Source organism: Cucurbita maxima, unplaced genomic scaffold (assembly GCF_002738345.1).
Source record: "Cucurbita maxima cultivar Rimu unplaced genomic scaffold, Cmax_1.0 Cma_Scf00003, whole genome shotgun sequence".
Taxonomy (NCBI): domain Eukaryota; kingdom Viridiplantae; phylum Streptophyta; class Magnoliopsida; order Cucurbitales; family Cucurbitaceae; genus Cucurbita; species Cucurbita maxima.
The window spans coordinates 641,139-657,529 of NW_019272019.1; the positions used below are offsets into that span (position 1 = coordinate 641,139).

General features: G+C 36.3%; 2 protein-coding genes across 2 annotated transcripts; both read left to right on the forward strand.

Moving 5' to 3' along the window:
• The first annotated feature begins 1,667 nt into the window (after positions 1-1,667).
• LOC111477148 (dihydrolipoyllysine-residue acetyltransferase component 5 of pyruvate dehydrogenase complex, chloroplastic-like) lies at positions 1,668-7,172 on the forward strand. The gene is made up of 6 exons (XM_023121154.1): positions 1,668-2,684; positions 2,845-3,036; positions 3,128-3,215; positions 6,501-6,571; positions 6,653-6,736; positions 6,820-7,172. The coding sequence occupies exons 1-6, from the start codon at positions 1,818-1,820 to the stop codon at positions 6,922-6,924; spliced, it is 1,407 nt and encodes a 468-aa protein (XP_022976922.1). The 5' UTR covers positions 1,668-1,817; the 3' UTR covers positions 6,925-7,172.
• Positions 7,173-11,789: 4,617 nt separating this feature from the next.
• LOC111477161 lies at positions 11,790-12,470 on the forward strand. The gene has a single exon (XM_023121175.1). The coding sequence runs from the start codon at positions 11,912-11,914 to the stop codon at positions 12,437-12,439; it is 528 nt and encodes a 175-aa protein (XP_022976943.1). The 5' UTR covers positions 11,790-11,911; the 3' UTR covers positions 12,440-12,470.
• Positions 12,471-16,391: the final 3,921 nt, after the last annotated feature.

The window sequence follows — 16,391 nt, forward strand, 5'->3', positions numbered from 1 at the left end:
TTGGGTTGTGAACAGTATTTAGGTTGGTCGAGTTGTTGGATAATGGAAGTCCCATATCAACTAACTCGTCGTGAAAACAAAGTATTGGGTTGGGTTGTGAACAGTATTTAGGTTGGTCGAGTTGTTGGATAATGGAAGTCCCATATCAACTAACTCGTCGTGAAAACAGAGTATTGGGTTGGGTTGTGAACAGTATTTAGGTTGGTCGAGTTGTTGGATAATGGAAGTCCCATATCAACTAACTCGTCGTGAAAACAGAGTATTGGGTTGGGTTGTGAACAGTATTTAGGTTGGTCGAGTTGTTGGATAATGGAAGTCCCATATCAACTAACTCGTCGTGAAAATAGAGTATTGGGTTGGGTTGTGAACAGTATTTAGGTTGGTCGAGTTGTTGGATAATGGAAGTCCCATATCAATTAACTCGTCGTGAAAATAGAGTATTGGGTTGGGTTGTGAACAGTATTTAGGTTGTTCGAGTTGTTGGATAATGGAAGTCCCATATCAACTAACTCGTCGTGAAAACAAAGTATTGGGTTGGGTTGTGAACAGTATTTAGGTTGGTCGAGTTGTTGGATAATGGAAGTCCCATATCAACTAACTCGTCGTGAAAACAAAGTATTGGGTTGGGTTGTGAACAGTATTTAGGTTGGTCGAGTTGTTGGATAATGGAAGTCCCATATCAACTAACTCGTCGTGAAAACAAAGTATTGGGTTGGGTTGTGAACAGTATTTAGGTTGGTCGAGTTGTTGGATAATGGAAGTCCCATATCAACTAACTCGTCGTGAAAACAAAGTATTGGGTTGGGTTGTGAACAGTATTTAGGTTGGTCGAGTTGTTGGATAATGGAAGTCCCATATCAACTAACTCGTCGTGAAAACAAAGTATTGGGTTGGGTTGTGAACAGTATTTAGGTTGGTCGAGTTGTTGGATAATGGAAGTCCCATATCAACTAACTCGTCGTGAAAACAAAGTATTGGGTTGGGTTGTGAACAGTATTTAGGTTGGTCGAGTTGTTGGATAATGGAAGTCCCATATCAACTAACTCGTCGTGAAAACAAAGTATTGGGTTGGGTTGTGAACAGTATTTAGGTTGGTCGAGTTGTTGGATAATGGAAGTCCCATATCAACTAACTCGTCGTGAAAACAAAGTATTGGGTTGGGTTGTGAACAGTATTTAGGTTGGTCGAGTTGTTGGATAATGGAAGTCCCATATCAACTAACTCGTCGTGAAAACAAAGTATTGGGTTGGGTTGTGAACAGTATTTAGGTTGGTCGAGTTGTTGGATAATGGAAGTCCCATATCAACTAACTCGTCGTGAAAATAGAGTATTGGGTTGGGTTGTGAACAGTATTTAGGTTGGTCGAGTTGTTGGATAATGGAAGTCCCATATCAACTAACTCGTCGTGAAAACAGAGTATTGGGTTGGGTTGTGAACAGTATTTAGGTTGGTCGAGTTGTTGGATAATGGAAGTCCCATATCAACTAACTCGTCGTGAAAANTCGTCGTGAAAATAGAGTATTGGATTGGGTTGTGAACAGTATTTAGGTTGGTCGAGTTGTTGGATAATGGAAGTACCACCACCCGTTACAGCTAATTTAGGAAATAATCCTGGGTTTATAAGGAAGAAACGTGTTTGCCAACTAAGTAGGAAAAGAAAAGGTATTGATTTTGAGGAGGGAAGGTCGTTGAGACCTCCGCCCGATTTCGATGAGTTCGAGAACTTCTTTCTTCATACAAATCCTTTCATAGAAACTCACTCACCAGCAACCATTCTCCATTTCTTCCCTGTAAATTCCGTTCCACGATTCAATTCAATGGCTCATCTTCTCAACACCTCCTTCGTCGCCGTCTCCTCTCCATCTCTCCGCCGTGGGACATTTCTCCGACCGCCATTTCACCCCAGAAGGCGGTCTCTCCAAGTCCAGGCCAAGATCCGTGAGATTTTCATGCCTGCTCTCAGCTCCACCATGACCGAGGGTAAGATTGTGTCCTGGATCAAGACTGAGGGTGATAAGCTCGCCAAGGGTGAGAGTGTTGTCGTTGTCGAGTCTGATAAGGCTGATATGGACGTTGAGACCTTTTATGATGGCTATCTCGCTGCCATTATGGTCGATGAAGGAGGCGTTGCGCCTGTTGGATCTGCAATTGCGCTTTTGGCTGAGACTGAGGATGAGATTTCATTGGCTAAGTCCAGAGCTACCAATCCTTCTGCTGCTTCTGCTTCTGCTTCTCCAGCTTCGGAGAAGATTCCTGAGAATGTAGGTGCTGCGACGGCGGCGCCGGTTGCGGTGGCGAAGGCGGCTCCGGTGGTAGTGGCTTCCACTCACCCTGCATCTGAAGGGGGTAAGAGAATTGTAGCGTCTCCGTATGCTAAGAAGCTGGCTAAGGAGTTGAATGTGGAGCTGGCGACGGTGGTGGGAACTGGGCCGTTGGGGAGAATTGTTGCTAAGGATGTTGAAGCCGCGGCTTCTGCAGCTGTTTTGGTATCTGATGCTGCTAAGCCAGTTTCGGCTCCGGGCAGCAGCACGAAGCCCGCCCCATCCCTGGAGTTGGGAACCACTGTGCCGTTTACCACAATGCAAGGGGCGGTGAGTAGGAACATGGTTGAGAGTCTCGCAGTGCCCACTTTCAGAGTGGGGTATACCATTACAACAGATGCGCTTGATGCTCTTTATAAAAAGGTAAATTAATCGATTTATTTATATGAAACTGGCTTTCAAACATATGTTGGACATGTTATTAGTTTGAAGGCAATTGAAACAACTTTATTCTTGGAATGATGATAGAATTAGAACTTGCCCTCTGCACTGCTAATAACTGGTAGTGATTTATGTTTCTTAGATTAAGTCAAAGGGAGTGACCATGACAGCATTGCTTGCGAAGGCTACAGCTCTTGCACTGGCTAAACATCCTGTGGTAAATTCAAGTTGTAGGGATGGTAAGAGCTTTACTTATAATAGTAGCATCAATATCGCAGTTGCTGTCGCCATTGATGGTGGCTTGATCACACCAGTGCTTCAGGATGCAGATAAGGTTATGTTAGTCCCCTTAAGTTGTTCTGTTGTTTTTCGAATGATATGTTAATTATTAATCTTTGATTGTTTATACTTGATTTGTGCTTTAGGTGGACATTTATTCTTTGTCTAGAAAGTGGAAGGAGTTAGTTGACAAGGCCAGAGCCAAGCAACTGCAGCCTCAGGAATACAACACTGGTATTTTTTATTTGTTCATATTTTAAACTCGTTTCGATATGGAGTTGTTAGTGCTTCACTTGCATTCATTTCTCTAAGGAGGAAGTTATTTTATTTTATTCATTTTTCTGAGAAGGAATTATATTTTCATGAAGAAATATGATAGTAGAAGAGAGGACTCCAACACCAAAAAGTGGAAGAAAGAATTTCCTAGAAAGCTTTAGAGTTTGGTAAAATAATGTCGAAGGAAAAGAAATTCAACTCTGTATGGTCAAGATGAACTCGAGGAAATGAATGAATCAAGATAGAAAAAAAGGATGTGTTGAAAATGAATTTGAAGAACGAAGTGATCAGAGTACATTTTCCTTCTTCTCCTTATTTTTTCAGAAACAGTAATGAAATGAGTCGTAGTGGTTCTTTCCAATATCTATCTGTACCCAAGAAAGTTTTCAGGTGGCAAATGGAAAAACCTTAGCAAATATATGCTTTGAATCTTCGAATGTGCCCTTACACATAATGCGCTGCCTATGGCCAAGGATAAAGTGGTTCTATGAGTTCAGTTCATGGTGTTTATTCTCTCCCTAAATAACCCAACACTAGTTAGGCTGAAGTAGAACTTATCCTGCGCACCTTATCATGAGTGTTGTCCCTCCTAGCTCCAAGCCCCATGAGAAAAATTACAATTTTTTAGGGTATAATTTCAAATGGCCTTGCATATAAAAAGGATAACTGAGGAATCAGATTCAATTTGCTAGGCTTTCTTATCGTTATAAGTGTGGTGTGGCTTGTGGAGTGCACAATATGGTGCTGGATTTTATGGTATAGTAGAGATATTGCCTTTCTCTTCTTTATTTCTTTTTCTCTCTATTTCTGTCATTCCTTAACCAATGGGAAATGACAGATGTTCTGGACTTATTATCTTTGTTGGGGGACTTTCACCTTTAGCTCGATCAGAGTGACATTCACTCTTGGAGCTTCTGTCCATCCCAAGGGGTCTCTAGTAATTATTTCTTTCAGTGTTTGATCAGTCTTCTTTCAGTGTTTGATCAGTCTTTTAACCAATGGGAAATGACAGATGTTCTGGACTTATTATCTTTGTTGGGGGACTTTCACCTTTAGCTCGATCAGAGTGACATTCACTCTTGGAGCTTCTGTCCATCCCAAGGGGTCTCTAGTAATTATTTCTTTCAGTGTTTGATCAGTCTTCTTTCAGTGTTTGATCAGTCTTTTACCTTTGTGAGGAAGCTTAGGATTTTCAAGAAGGTTAAGTTCTCTGTTTGGCCAATTTTGTAAGGAAGAGTTAATGCCTTGGACCAGATCTTTGCTAGGGGGTCCTTGGCGATCAGGTCATTTTGTTGTATTCCTTGCAAGAGGGCGGCAAAGGACATGTATCATCTTCTTTGGCGGTTTAATTTTCCAGTTGTGTTCTTAGTCACTTTGAGGTGCTTAAATATTGTCTTGTCGGATTTCAAGATTACAGAGAGGCGACTGAGGATCTTGTTCTCCAGTCTCCTTCTCGGGTTGTGGTAGGCAGGAGTGTGTGCTATTTTATGGAGTCTCTAGGGTGAGAGAAATGATAGAATCTAACGAGGTTGGGAGAGAACCTCGAGTGTTGCTTGGTCCTTTGTTCGATTCTATGTTTCTCTTTGGGATTTTGTGACCAACTTTATTGTAATTATAATATGAGTCTTCTTTTACATGACTGTGACCCGTTTGTGGATTTTGTTTTTTGTATGCCTATATATTCTTTCATTTTTTCCTCCAATGAAAGTATGATTTTCCATTTTTAAAAAACGATTCTTTTGAATTCGTGTTCGTTTCCATAGTTGGAGTTTGGATATGTATTGTGGCCTTGTCTCTCTTATGCTTTTGATTGTACATGGTGTTTGAAATTAACAACAGAATCGAACTTATCTGTGAAGTTCTGAAGTTCCTTTCTTCTATAGGATCCTTTGTTTTTTTCCCTTACAGCATTTGACCAAAGCACCCTTGCTTTAACATTCAGCCACCAGCCACCAGCCACAGTCATCTATTCTATCAGGAGCAACCATCCTTAGTTGAAAAAGTTGCAGATAGATTACAACCTTTGGCTAGCCAAAATTCTATTTCTCTAGCACCTCTTTAGCACCTAGTCATGCATGTTGACCGAAGCGCTTGTAGTTCAATCGATTAACCAAGCACGGGATGCCTCTATTCTTATCCCATCCGTGCTTTATGATCTCTAGGCCTTCCCGCTATCAATCCCAGAGCAAAAGCATATGAATGTGGAATCCATTTGACATTCATTATCTTTCTACACATAACTGTGATTTGAGGCGAGACTTGAACCACGGGCTTACCCATTTAGTAGATCATGTCTCTGTCTCTGTTCCTTAGAAAATGAAGACCACAGAGCGAGTTTAACTATCTTGTGATTCATTGCGCATGTGGAGAACCTGAGGAGATATGACGGAGATATGCGGATTTCCTCTTTGAATCTTACCAAAATTCCAAAGTAGTAAGACCACCCTGAGCAAGGGACCATATAAAGAATTTGGTTTTCTTAGACTAGCGCCTTTCCAAATGATCTTACAAAGATTCTTGTTTTGGAAGTTGAGGCCTTGTGAGACATAGTGATTGCCGACTTCACCGAAACGTCCTGATAGAGTTAGGCATCTAGATAACTTTGTCTCTGATGTTGATTGGGGAAAAATCTTGGAGCACATGTATTAAGCTAGATCATTCTTCCAGCTCTCCGTCTGGCAAACCCCTTCTCAACTGGAGATTATTACAAATCTTATGAACAAATAGAAGGCCATGAAGCTTCAAACGAACAAGAACTCACTCAATGGTCCTCCCAAACGCTCATATTTTTACCATCTCCAAGCTCGAGCTGAGTATTTTGTGTTAGGAATCACGACTCTCCACAACGGTATGATATTGTCCACTTTGAGCATAAGCTCTCATGGCTTTGCTTTCGGCTTCCCCAAAAGGCCTCATACCAATGGAGATAGTATTCCTTGTTTATAAACCCATGATCTTTCCACTAAATTAACCAATGTGGACTCATTCCCAATAATTCTCAACATTCTCAACATTCTGAACAAAACCAATCAATCATAAATTTTAAACATAGGATAAGCAATGAGAAATTTTCGTTTAATAAGTGTATTTACACAGTTCAGAGTACTTGTCTTGTAGCTTGGTTAAAATTTCATATTTACGAGACTAATTTTTTGTTAGTTGTTTTCCAAGTTCATCAGCCATCCTTATGCTCTTTCAATCTTCTCTTCTCTTATTTCTCCATTCTTCGCCTTCGTTGCCCAGGTACATTCACTCTTTCTAACCTAGGAATGTTCGGTGTGGATCGATTCGACGCAATTCTGCCACCTGGAACTGTTAGTATTGTTACTCTTCTTTCTAGCATATACCTCTCTCCTATCAGCCTAGTTACTAATATCATGAACTAATTTATGCAGGGAGCCATCATGGCAGTAGGAGCATCTATCCCCACGGTTGTGGGCACCAAGGATGGTCGGATTGGCAAGAAAAACCAAATGCAGGTAACAAACTCAGATTATTCTTAATGTACATTTTTCAGGATAGACCTCTGTATCCTTATTTTATGGATCTGGAAAATTGGTAGGTAAATGTAACAGCGGATCATCGAGTAATATACGGGGCGGATCTTGCTACTTTCTTGCAAACCTTGGCGAAAATCATCGAGGACCCTAAAGACCTTACACTATAGTGTTAGTTGCATTTTTGAACCCCAAATTTATCCTTCTTTTTCACTAGTTTTCTTATGATTTGATGTTTCTTTTCACACATATTTGAGTCGGATGTGATCTCCATGAAAAGTGGTAGAAACTAGAAAGTAAGAAATTGTTTTCTGAGTCTGCTCTGTTGCCCATGTCCTGTGAAGAACGAGAGCATAATTTTGGAGGATGTTCTGGAAAGACCTATTTATGGAAAGCTCTGACAATAATTCTCATAATCTACTCGGTTAGGTGAACTCTCCACAATGGTACAATATTGTCTACTTTGAACATAAGCTTTCATGGCTTTGCTTTGAGATTTCCCGAAAGCTTTCATAAGATAGTATTCCTTGATTATAAATTCATGATCATTCTCTGAATTAGCTAAGGTGGGACTTTTATCCAACCCATATTCTTTGATTAAAATTTCATGAATTTTTGGAAAATAAAAAATTTGGGACAGTTTGTAGATAATATTTTTTTAAGTCAACCCAACTAACGCGAAATTGTGTTGGATAGTTATAACCGATGTTACTGATGTGTTGTGATTAATGAATGTTTTATGAAATTTTAATTAGTGTAACATGTATGATAGATAAGTATGATTTTTTTAAAATAATAAAAAAAAAACCGTCAATTCAACCCAACTTAACTCTCTATTTAGGTTGTTTAGGTGACCAACACAACCAACCCAAAAGTTTTCCTATCATAACCTCCACTTTCGTTTTTCGAACCTGTGGAAATTTGTACTTTAAATCTTTAGCAAGTAGTATATATCAATTATCGCTTAATTTATGCTCACTTTTATAGCAAGCAATATAGTTGTAATGTTTAAGCAATAAGGTCTACGTCTCAAGCAAGTAACGAGCAAATGACTATTCTAAAAATAAATTAGTTTCTTTATGACCCCTACACGTGTCATAGTTATGATTGTTATGTCTTGCTCTACTATGTTGTATTGTCTCATACATACCATGTTATGTTATGCTGTTATATGTCAAGTTTATAAACTATGCTATAATGTTATTAGGTCATGTTGTAGAATCATGTTCATGATATTGATAACCGATGGTGCATAAGCCTCCATACAGTATACAATGTAAGCTATTCTAAGTATGAAAGATTTGATCGAAATTACATGTGCATAATTCATAGGCTCATTACGTTAAAATGAATGGAGATTTGATTTATATCATAAAATGACTACATTTGTGTGTGTTATATTCATCGGGATACTTCACCCGTTATGTTTAGTACGAATGTGTACCTTACCACATTTATGTTTGTCATGATGCTATGCGAGCTCTTTCCCTCTGTGGTGTCTAGCAACCCATTAGTGAGTGCTACCCCGATGAGCCATCCTTAGGGGTACGTATATCAACTCTCCTAGTGGGTTCATGTGCGCATGCATGGGCCGTGTGTAGGGAAGTACTACTCATTCAACCTTGTCTGGATTGAAAAACATCCTAAGGCCAAGCCATAATTACCTATTGAGTCTTTCTATACTTCATCTACGTGCTACTCTTATTTTTAGGTAAAATTAAGACACCTAGTTACGGATGACGACATCATAGTGAAAGTTATGAAATCAGTGTTAGTGTAGTTGCATTTATTTTTGTTTAGTAGTCCACGGTTAGCTCATGGGTTTGTTTATTTTATTTAATTGATGACATTTATGTTCCGCTCTACTATTTGCAACTACGTTATTTTAAGGTATTTTGAATGCTAAGCCTACAACACCGTTTATGAAACATTTTAAACAAATGCTTTCTGCTCCAATTTCTATTAGAAAAATAGGGTCGTTACATGTTGAGTCGTTAGGTCGTCTATTCAATTTTTTTTAAAATAAAAATAAAATATCAATTCATAAAACATTTATTTATTTATTTATTTTCAAACATCTAATCAATATTTGCACCTCAAATTATTTATTAAATAAAAATTAAAAATAAATTTAAATTAATTAAGAAAATTTATGAATCAAATCAATTCATAAAATTCTCGTTTATTTGAACTAAATCCAACTCAAATAAGTTCATAACTCAAATTGATACGAGCTGCATTAAGTTGATCGAATTTTTTGAATGATCATAACGGTTTTACTCCCTAATTTCTCCCGACATTATATCCCGAGCTTAATGACCTATAGATATATATATATATATATTATTAAAAGGAAGAGAGAGAAATAGAGGTGAGACACAAGAGATCCGTCGCAAAAATAAATGCAAAAACTTAAAGAGTGAGTTGGCAGGTGAGATTGAGAACTGACGTTTCCACATTGGCAAACGGTGGGTGACAAGTCATCAACTCCAAACTCAACCCTTCCACAAACAAACAACACCCTTAAATTTCAATGCCACGTCCTCCAATTATTGCACCCAATCCGGCGCCACGTCCTCCCTAATTTTTTTTTTTTTTTTTTTTTTAATTGTTTCCATCTCCACCTACGTTTATTTCAAACCCCGATCACCCGAACCAATTAAATTGAGTTATTAATTTATTTAGGTCCGATCGAGCTTGTTAGGTTATGGAGCCTACTTATTAAAAAGTTATATCGATACATAGTGTTAAGGATATTTAGTAATAAATTATAGTTTACCATATATATTATATTTGATATTTTATTATAACGCAAATATCTAATATTTGCCTTATTATCATATGTATCTTTCCATTTTTTATTATTTTCATTTATTACTATTTCCATATCTTTGTAATTTATTTGATTATAAATAAGACAACTTTCACACCATTTAGGTGTGGTGGATTAATCAAACATTCACACATAGTAATATATAGTACATGATTATATCTGGTTATATATATATCCACTACTTGAGAATGTATTTCTGTATTATCTCTTATTGTATATGCCTGAAGTTATCCATACAAAACTTCTAGTCAATATTCTCGTTCTTTGTGTTCATCTAGATCGAGTGTGCCCGTTGTTGTGCGATCCTAATACAACTAAATCGAAAGTTTATAAATTCTTCTAAAATTATATTATATTAAACTAAATATCAAAATTTTATTAATTAGATTAATTCAATTGAATCGAATTAATACGAATTTATTATTTATTTTATAACTATATACATATTTTTATTTAATTTTATAATTATGATTTTTTATTAATTATTTTTAACTAACACTTAAAAATAATTTTTGTAATGATAATTTTTCAAAATATATATTCTAATTGAGTTTCAAAATTTAATTAAAATTTGGAAATTAATTAAATAGATTTTTTATTTTTATTAAAAACAAAATTTTGAATAAATAATTTCAATAACCTTAACCTACCAAACCGAACAATTGTGGTTAGGTTGGGTTGAGTTCGGTATTTAATAAGAGTTAGTGATATGAACCAAAAGACATCAATCATACAATATACTTCAATGAAGATGTGAAGAAAAAGTTGTCAAAATTATCAAAAGATGTTTCAATTCATGCCACATTGAAGAAGAATGAAGTTTGATTGTTATAAATTTTGGGTGGGTTACAATTTAGAGTTATTGTATTTTATTTATGTATTTTAAGACTTTATTTACTATAGGTTACAATTACATAATGGTTAATTATAGTCATTAATATGAATGTTACAGCTCTTGGAATGCCTTTAATAGTTTCATTTTTAGGCTATATAAAGCCATGTATGTTGTATATGCAAGAGACTTAAAAAATATAGTAAAAAAAAGCATTTGTGCTCTTCTTTAGCCAATGACTAAGTTTCTTTGCAATTCTATGTAGTTTAGGTTGCATGTAGAATCATTCGAGCTCGACATGATCAATTTTGCTTGTGGAGTGATTCGAATCTCAAGGAAGTGTTCTTGCCTTGAGATATTTGATCAACAAGAATCATTCAAGCTAGACATGATCAATCTTGCTTGTGGAGTGATTCGAATCTCAAACAATGTTCTTGCCTTGAGATATTCGATCAACAAGGTAATCCGAATCTTACTCCCCTTGTAGTGATTCCTTTTCTTATCAAGTTGTTTGAGTTCGAAAATTTTATCGAAATCAACCCACTAACTTAACTAATTTTAATATTTATATTTTCGAAATACTATTTTTATTTTTGAAAAGTAATTATTTTTACCTTTCATTTAATGACTAACAAAAAAAAAATTACATAAATCGAAAATATTTTAATAGACCTAATATAACATTCAGATAAAAAAGAGGTACATAAATCAACTAAGATTAGGTGCGAATGAAAGCTATATTGAAGATATGATAACTAAGAAATGCTTAAAAAATTGAAAGTTACTGTCCATGCACCTTCTTTTTTAGTGGTCTAATCATAGAAACTTCAAATTTAAACGTGTTTGGGTCAATCCAATGTTGGGTGGCTTCCCGAGAATTCTCTTAAGAAGGAACGTCGACGTCATCAAGTATCAAATCTGAATCTTGGACCTTACCGAAAATAAAATTTTAAAGAAATATATTGTTCAATTATGATGTAAAAACAACCTAATGGAATTGTTCGAGTCATGTAGAAATAAGGTTCAAGTCTATCGGCCTGTTTTGGCTATATACATCACTATACTTCCACTTGACACATGTCGTGATGATAAATAGCTCATTTCGTCGTGACCTTCTCTTGAATTCTCAAAACTTCTGTCGCTCCATCCTTGCAGGGGCAGAAAACCCGTCGCTGTCTCGGTTGTGCTATCAGAAGCTCTGGAGAAGTTGGAATAGGAAAACATCATTTTGGGGCGGGCTTACTACTTAGATGCTTTGGGCGTTTATCCACTCCGCAGTTGGTTATTAATTATAAAATAAATTAAAAAAATAGAATAATATATCCATAATTGTCCAAATAAATAAATAAATAAATAGAAATTATAGCATTGAAGTTGAACTGCAAATTCCCCAAACCCAAAACACACACAAATCACCGCCACCAAATCCTCAATTCTCTCTCTGAAACTTCCAATTTCTCATCACAAATTTCACAATCTTCATCCCAAATCCATGGCGGTTGAAGACGACTTCAGTTTCCCCACCGCTTTAGAGCCCTACAGTCGCTGCGGCATCGATTCGCCGCCGCTCTGGCGCCTCTCTCCTGCCGCATCGCCGATTTCTTACCGTCAACGAACAGCCTCCAACCGGAGTTTCAGAGACGATCAGAAGAGCGATGGGTTCGCGTCGGTGAGATTCTCGGCGTCGTTGCAGAGGAGGAGGAGATTTTCGAGCGATGCGGCGATGGACGGCGAGGAGGAGGAGGAGGTAGCGGCGGAGAAGATGGATGTTCTTTGGGAGAATTTCAACGAGGAGTTGTCGAGGAGTGGGAGATCTAGGTTGATGAAAACGGCGGAAATGGAGGAGATTGAGATTGTGAAAACGCGGCGGCGAATGACGGAATTGAATCTGTCGGAGACTTCCGGCGCGGTGGCGACGAGGAGGAAGGCGACGGGGAAGACGGCGTTTGTTAAGGCTTTGAAGAAGCTTTTCTTGTTGCATAACAATTCCCGCCGGAATCTGCAAACTCGATCACGGTGAGAAACAGAGGATTTTTTTTTTTTTTTTTTTTTTTTTTTTTTTTTTTTTTTTTTTTTTTTTTTTTTTTTTTTTTTTTTTTTTTNGAGAAACAGAGGATTTTTTTTTTTTTTTTTTTTTTTTTTTTTTTTTTTGGAGGGAGCCAAAAAAATGTAAAAATTAATAAGAAATTACAATTAAAAACAGGGTTTTAATTTAATTTAATTTTTTTTTGGGAGATTCAAGAATTTATGTTTTTTTTATCTAAAAAATTCTTGAGAGTATAATACAAAATTTTGGATCCGTGGTGACTCGAGTGACCTGACCGAGTTCACAATCTCAATTCAACCCTCTATTTTCGGGTTAGTTTGTGTTGGGTTTTTAAAAAATTTATTTATCTGTAATATATAGTAATACACGTTATATTAATAACTAAAATCTGTGAAATATCAAACAGTGTCACAATGCATTATTAACACCGGTCATCGGCCACAAATGGTATTTTTTTTTTTTCGTAATAATTTCAAAAACTTTTTTTTTTAATTTTTAATTTAAAAAATTGGGTAAGTTTAATTTTCAAAAACTAATAATTATTAAATAAAACAAATTTAGTTTAGGTGTAAATAAGACAATAAAAAACGAAACATAATTATTTATCAATAATCATTATATCATTGGCGTACCATAAAGATATTTGGTAACGAGTTACTTGTTTCATTAAGCATAAGTTCACGTGTCAGGTATATCATTGATTTTTATATTGATAGCCAAAAGGTACCTTTAGAAGTAGATATGTCACAAGAAATGTGGCATAGAGGCAAGCCGAGTCTAAAGCAAAAGATAATTGATGTGTTTCTAAATATTTTCTAATGCTTTTTTATTTATAGGGGTATGAAGATAATGTGTAATGACCTAGATTTTTACGGACAGAAAGCCGCTATTTTTAAAACAACGGAAAGAAATACTGAATAAAATAAATAAAACATTAAAAAGTAAAAACACCATATACGTACTAAGGTGTCATGGTCTTTACTTGCGATGTCGTCATTAGCCGTCCTAGGGTATTTTGCCTTTACTTGAAATAGAAGTATCACGTGACTTGAGTATTTTTAAGAAATACTTAGTAAGTGACTCAACTATTGGAGTTTGAGAACACAAACATGAATCTATTGTTAAAATCATCATAGGGGTGGCCTTCAGTCCAGATAAAATTGAATGTGTAGTACTTCCCTATACACGACCCACACGTATGAGCGTGGATCCCCAAGCGGTTCACATCCCCTGGATCCATCATAGTCGGGCTAGCTGTCCGTAGCCGATGTCCAAAGATCAGTAGACCCCCGAGTGTCATGCGAGGCATGATGATGATGATCATCATCATCATAGTGTACACGCTTGTACTCAACATCATAAATGGAGAAGTAACTCGATGTATATGTACATACAAAATGCATGAAGTTCCTATAGTTTTCATCTTTACATCATCTCTATGACACAACCCTATACACAATTCACATATTACTCTAAGTAACCATCATTAACCTTCCTACGTTCATCATCATTAACAATAACTAGGGTTGTATATTAAAATAATCATTGTCATAATACATCATGGTATTTAATACATCACATCATTTTAATATGTAATAACATCATATTAAGTCATTTCATCATCATACATCATCATCATCGTATCGTCATCATATAACGTCGTCGTGATAGCATTATCATATAATACAGTCACGTCCTCATATATCATAGTCTTATCATCATATAATATAAAGTTGAATTATGCATAAGAGCATTGGTTATGATGATGTTAGCTACTTTAAGTTAGTAGAAAAGTAGACTGATATGGTAGGTCCCACTCATGATTGTGTGTGCTTGCATTTAACCCAGATAGGGGGTCGTTTATTAAAATACTCAAGTCATGTGCTGCTCTTATTTTTCAGGTAAAGGCAAGGCTCCCTTGTACGACTGACAATGACATCGCAACCTAGGAAACCGTGGCACATGCTTAAGGTAGTTTTGCCATTTGAATTTAGTAGATTATAGGTAAGTATAGGTGATATTTATTTTATTTTCAATTTTTATCATTTTATTTAAGGGTCTTAGAGTAGACGTGTACGGCTGACCAAGGTCATGTTTTATTATAAAGTTCTCAATGAAATATTTCCGCATATAATGCCTATGATATGTAGACAGTAGCAACTTTAGGTTAAATAGAAAATCTAGGGTCGTTACATTAACGTTAATTTCTGAAATTTAATTCTATCTAAGGAGTCTCACGATCATAAATTAGAATTCTACTATAATAATTGACTCACCTAATTCTAGGTAAAATAATTTAAACTAGCTAAATCTAATTTTGCATAAAATAATTTAAACTAACTAAAGGGTAGTCATACTAACTAATTTAAACTAGTTAAAAGGTAGTCATACAAACCTTAAACGCTTCCGAAGAGTTGAAACTAATAAGAAAGGGTCGGGTCTAAGTATATGAGACCTATGTTGGATCAGCCTAAACGTCGGCCTAGAGCCGTCAGAAAATGTGTTCTCCAACTCGTTTCAAATTGCTCAATGAGATGAAAGGAAGACCAAGGGACCCCCATTTTATAACGGAGTCCACTTTCATCTTTTTTTTTTTTTTTTTTTCTAATTTTGGGTTATCACAATTTAATTTTGTTTAATTCTAAATAAAATTGAATTATCTTGATGATCAAGATCGAGAGTAAAGAAAACTTATTTCTAAACTCGTGATTCGAACCAGCTCACGGAGGTTCGATGAACACCACTTAAATGACTTTAGCATGCAATTTCTAAAACACAAGATAACTCTTAACAAAAGTTAAATTAAACTCTATTTTTTTCGATTCTAAATATGGTATCTACCTTGAAAGTAAGGAAGACTTTACATAGTACTTTGAGACCAAGAGACAACTTAAATTGGCTAGTTGGTTGTCAAGATCCATTTTCGATATTTTAGATCTTAAACCGTGACAAAGAAGACAGATAAACAACAACACACTTCAATTTAAAATGAAATTTCATTACAAGATGGTGTTGTTCAAATTATTACAATTGGAGAAGTGTGTTTGGGATACAATTACAAATGACTCAAAATGTAAAAATATATTGACGCTCTAGAACGACCCCTTTTGTGATCGCATAGCTCTCGAACGCTCCTCTACTTCGACCGTTAGCCCACGGTCACCTGAAAAAGAAAGAAGAAAAGAGTGAGTATAAAAATACTCAGTAAACAATCTGTTTGTAGACTCTCATCACATCTTTAACCTAGTAGGTATGCACGAGCTTTACTCTGGGTTTTAGAAAGTTCATGTCAGTCTTTACTACTATTTGAATATTTGGGGTGCCTCAAAATTTTGAGCAGTTCGTTGCTCATGGATCCACGCTGGGTATAGAAGGTGGTTCACCTTTTTTCTAGCATTATGGGTCTACCAAGCGACAAATCACAAACTACTCTTCAGTTTTTTAAATTGGGTAGCTTACTTTGCCTATGTAGTGTGAATCAATGTCTGGGTCGATGTGCTACCGCATAGAACTCTCTCTAGAGGTGACAATATGATGTGTGCTAACCTGCTCATCAACCATGGGAGGTTAGCTGGTGAACATTTCCCATAGGACCATTAGTCACCTAAGATCGGGGAAGCAACCCTCTATGCTTGCTAGCTACCGTAATTACCAGTGTGATCTCACACCCTCTTTCAGGATGGATATACATTACAGACGAGATTTCACACCCTCTCTCAAGAAAAATCTGCATTACCCACGTGATCTCATACCTTTTCTCAGGACGAATTTTTGTGCGGGACAATCCAACTGAACTATCAAATCTCACAACCTTAATTGGCCCTATGCCTAACCTGACGATACGAGTACCAAAGTAGAGAATGGAAAGGGTGGCGAAGACTTTGATGGCACTATCAAACTAGGTTGATTGAAGGAGGAAAAATGC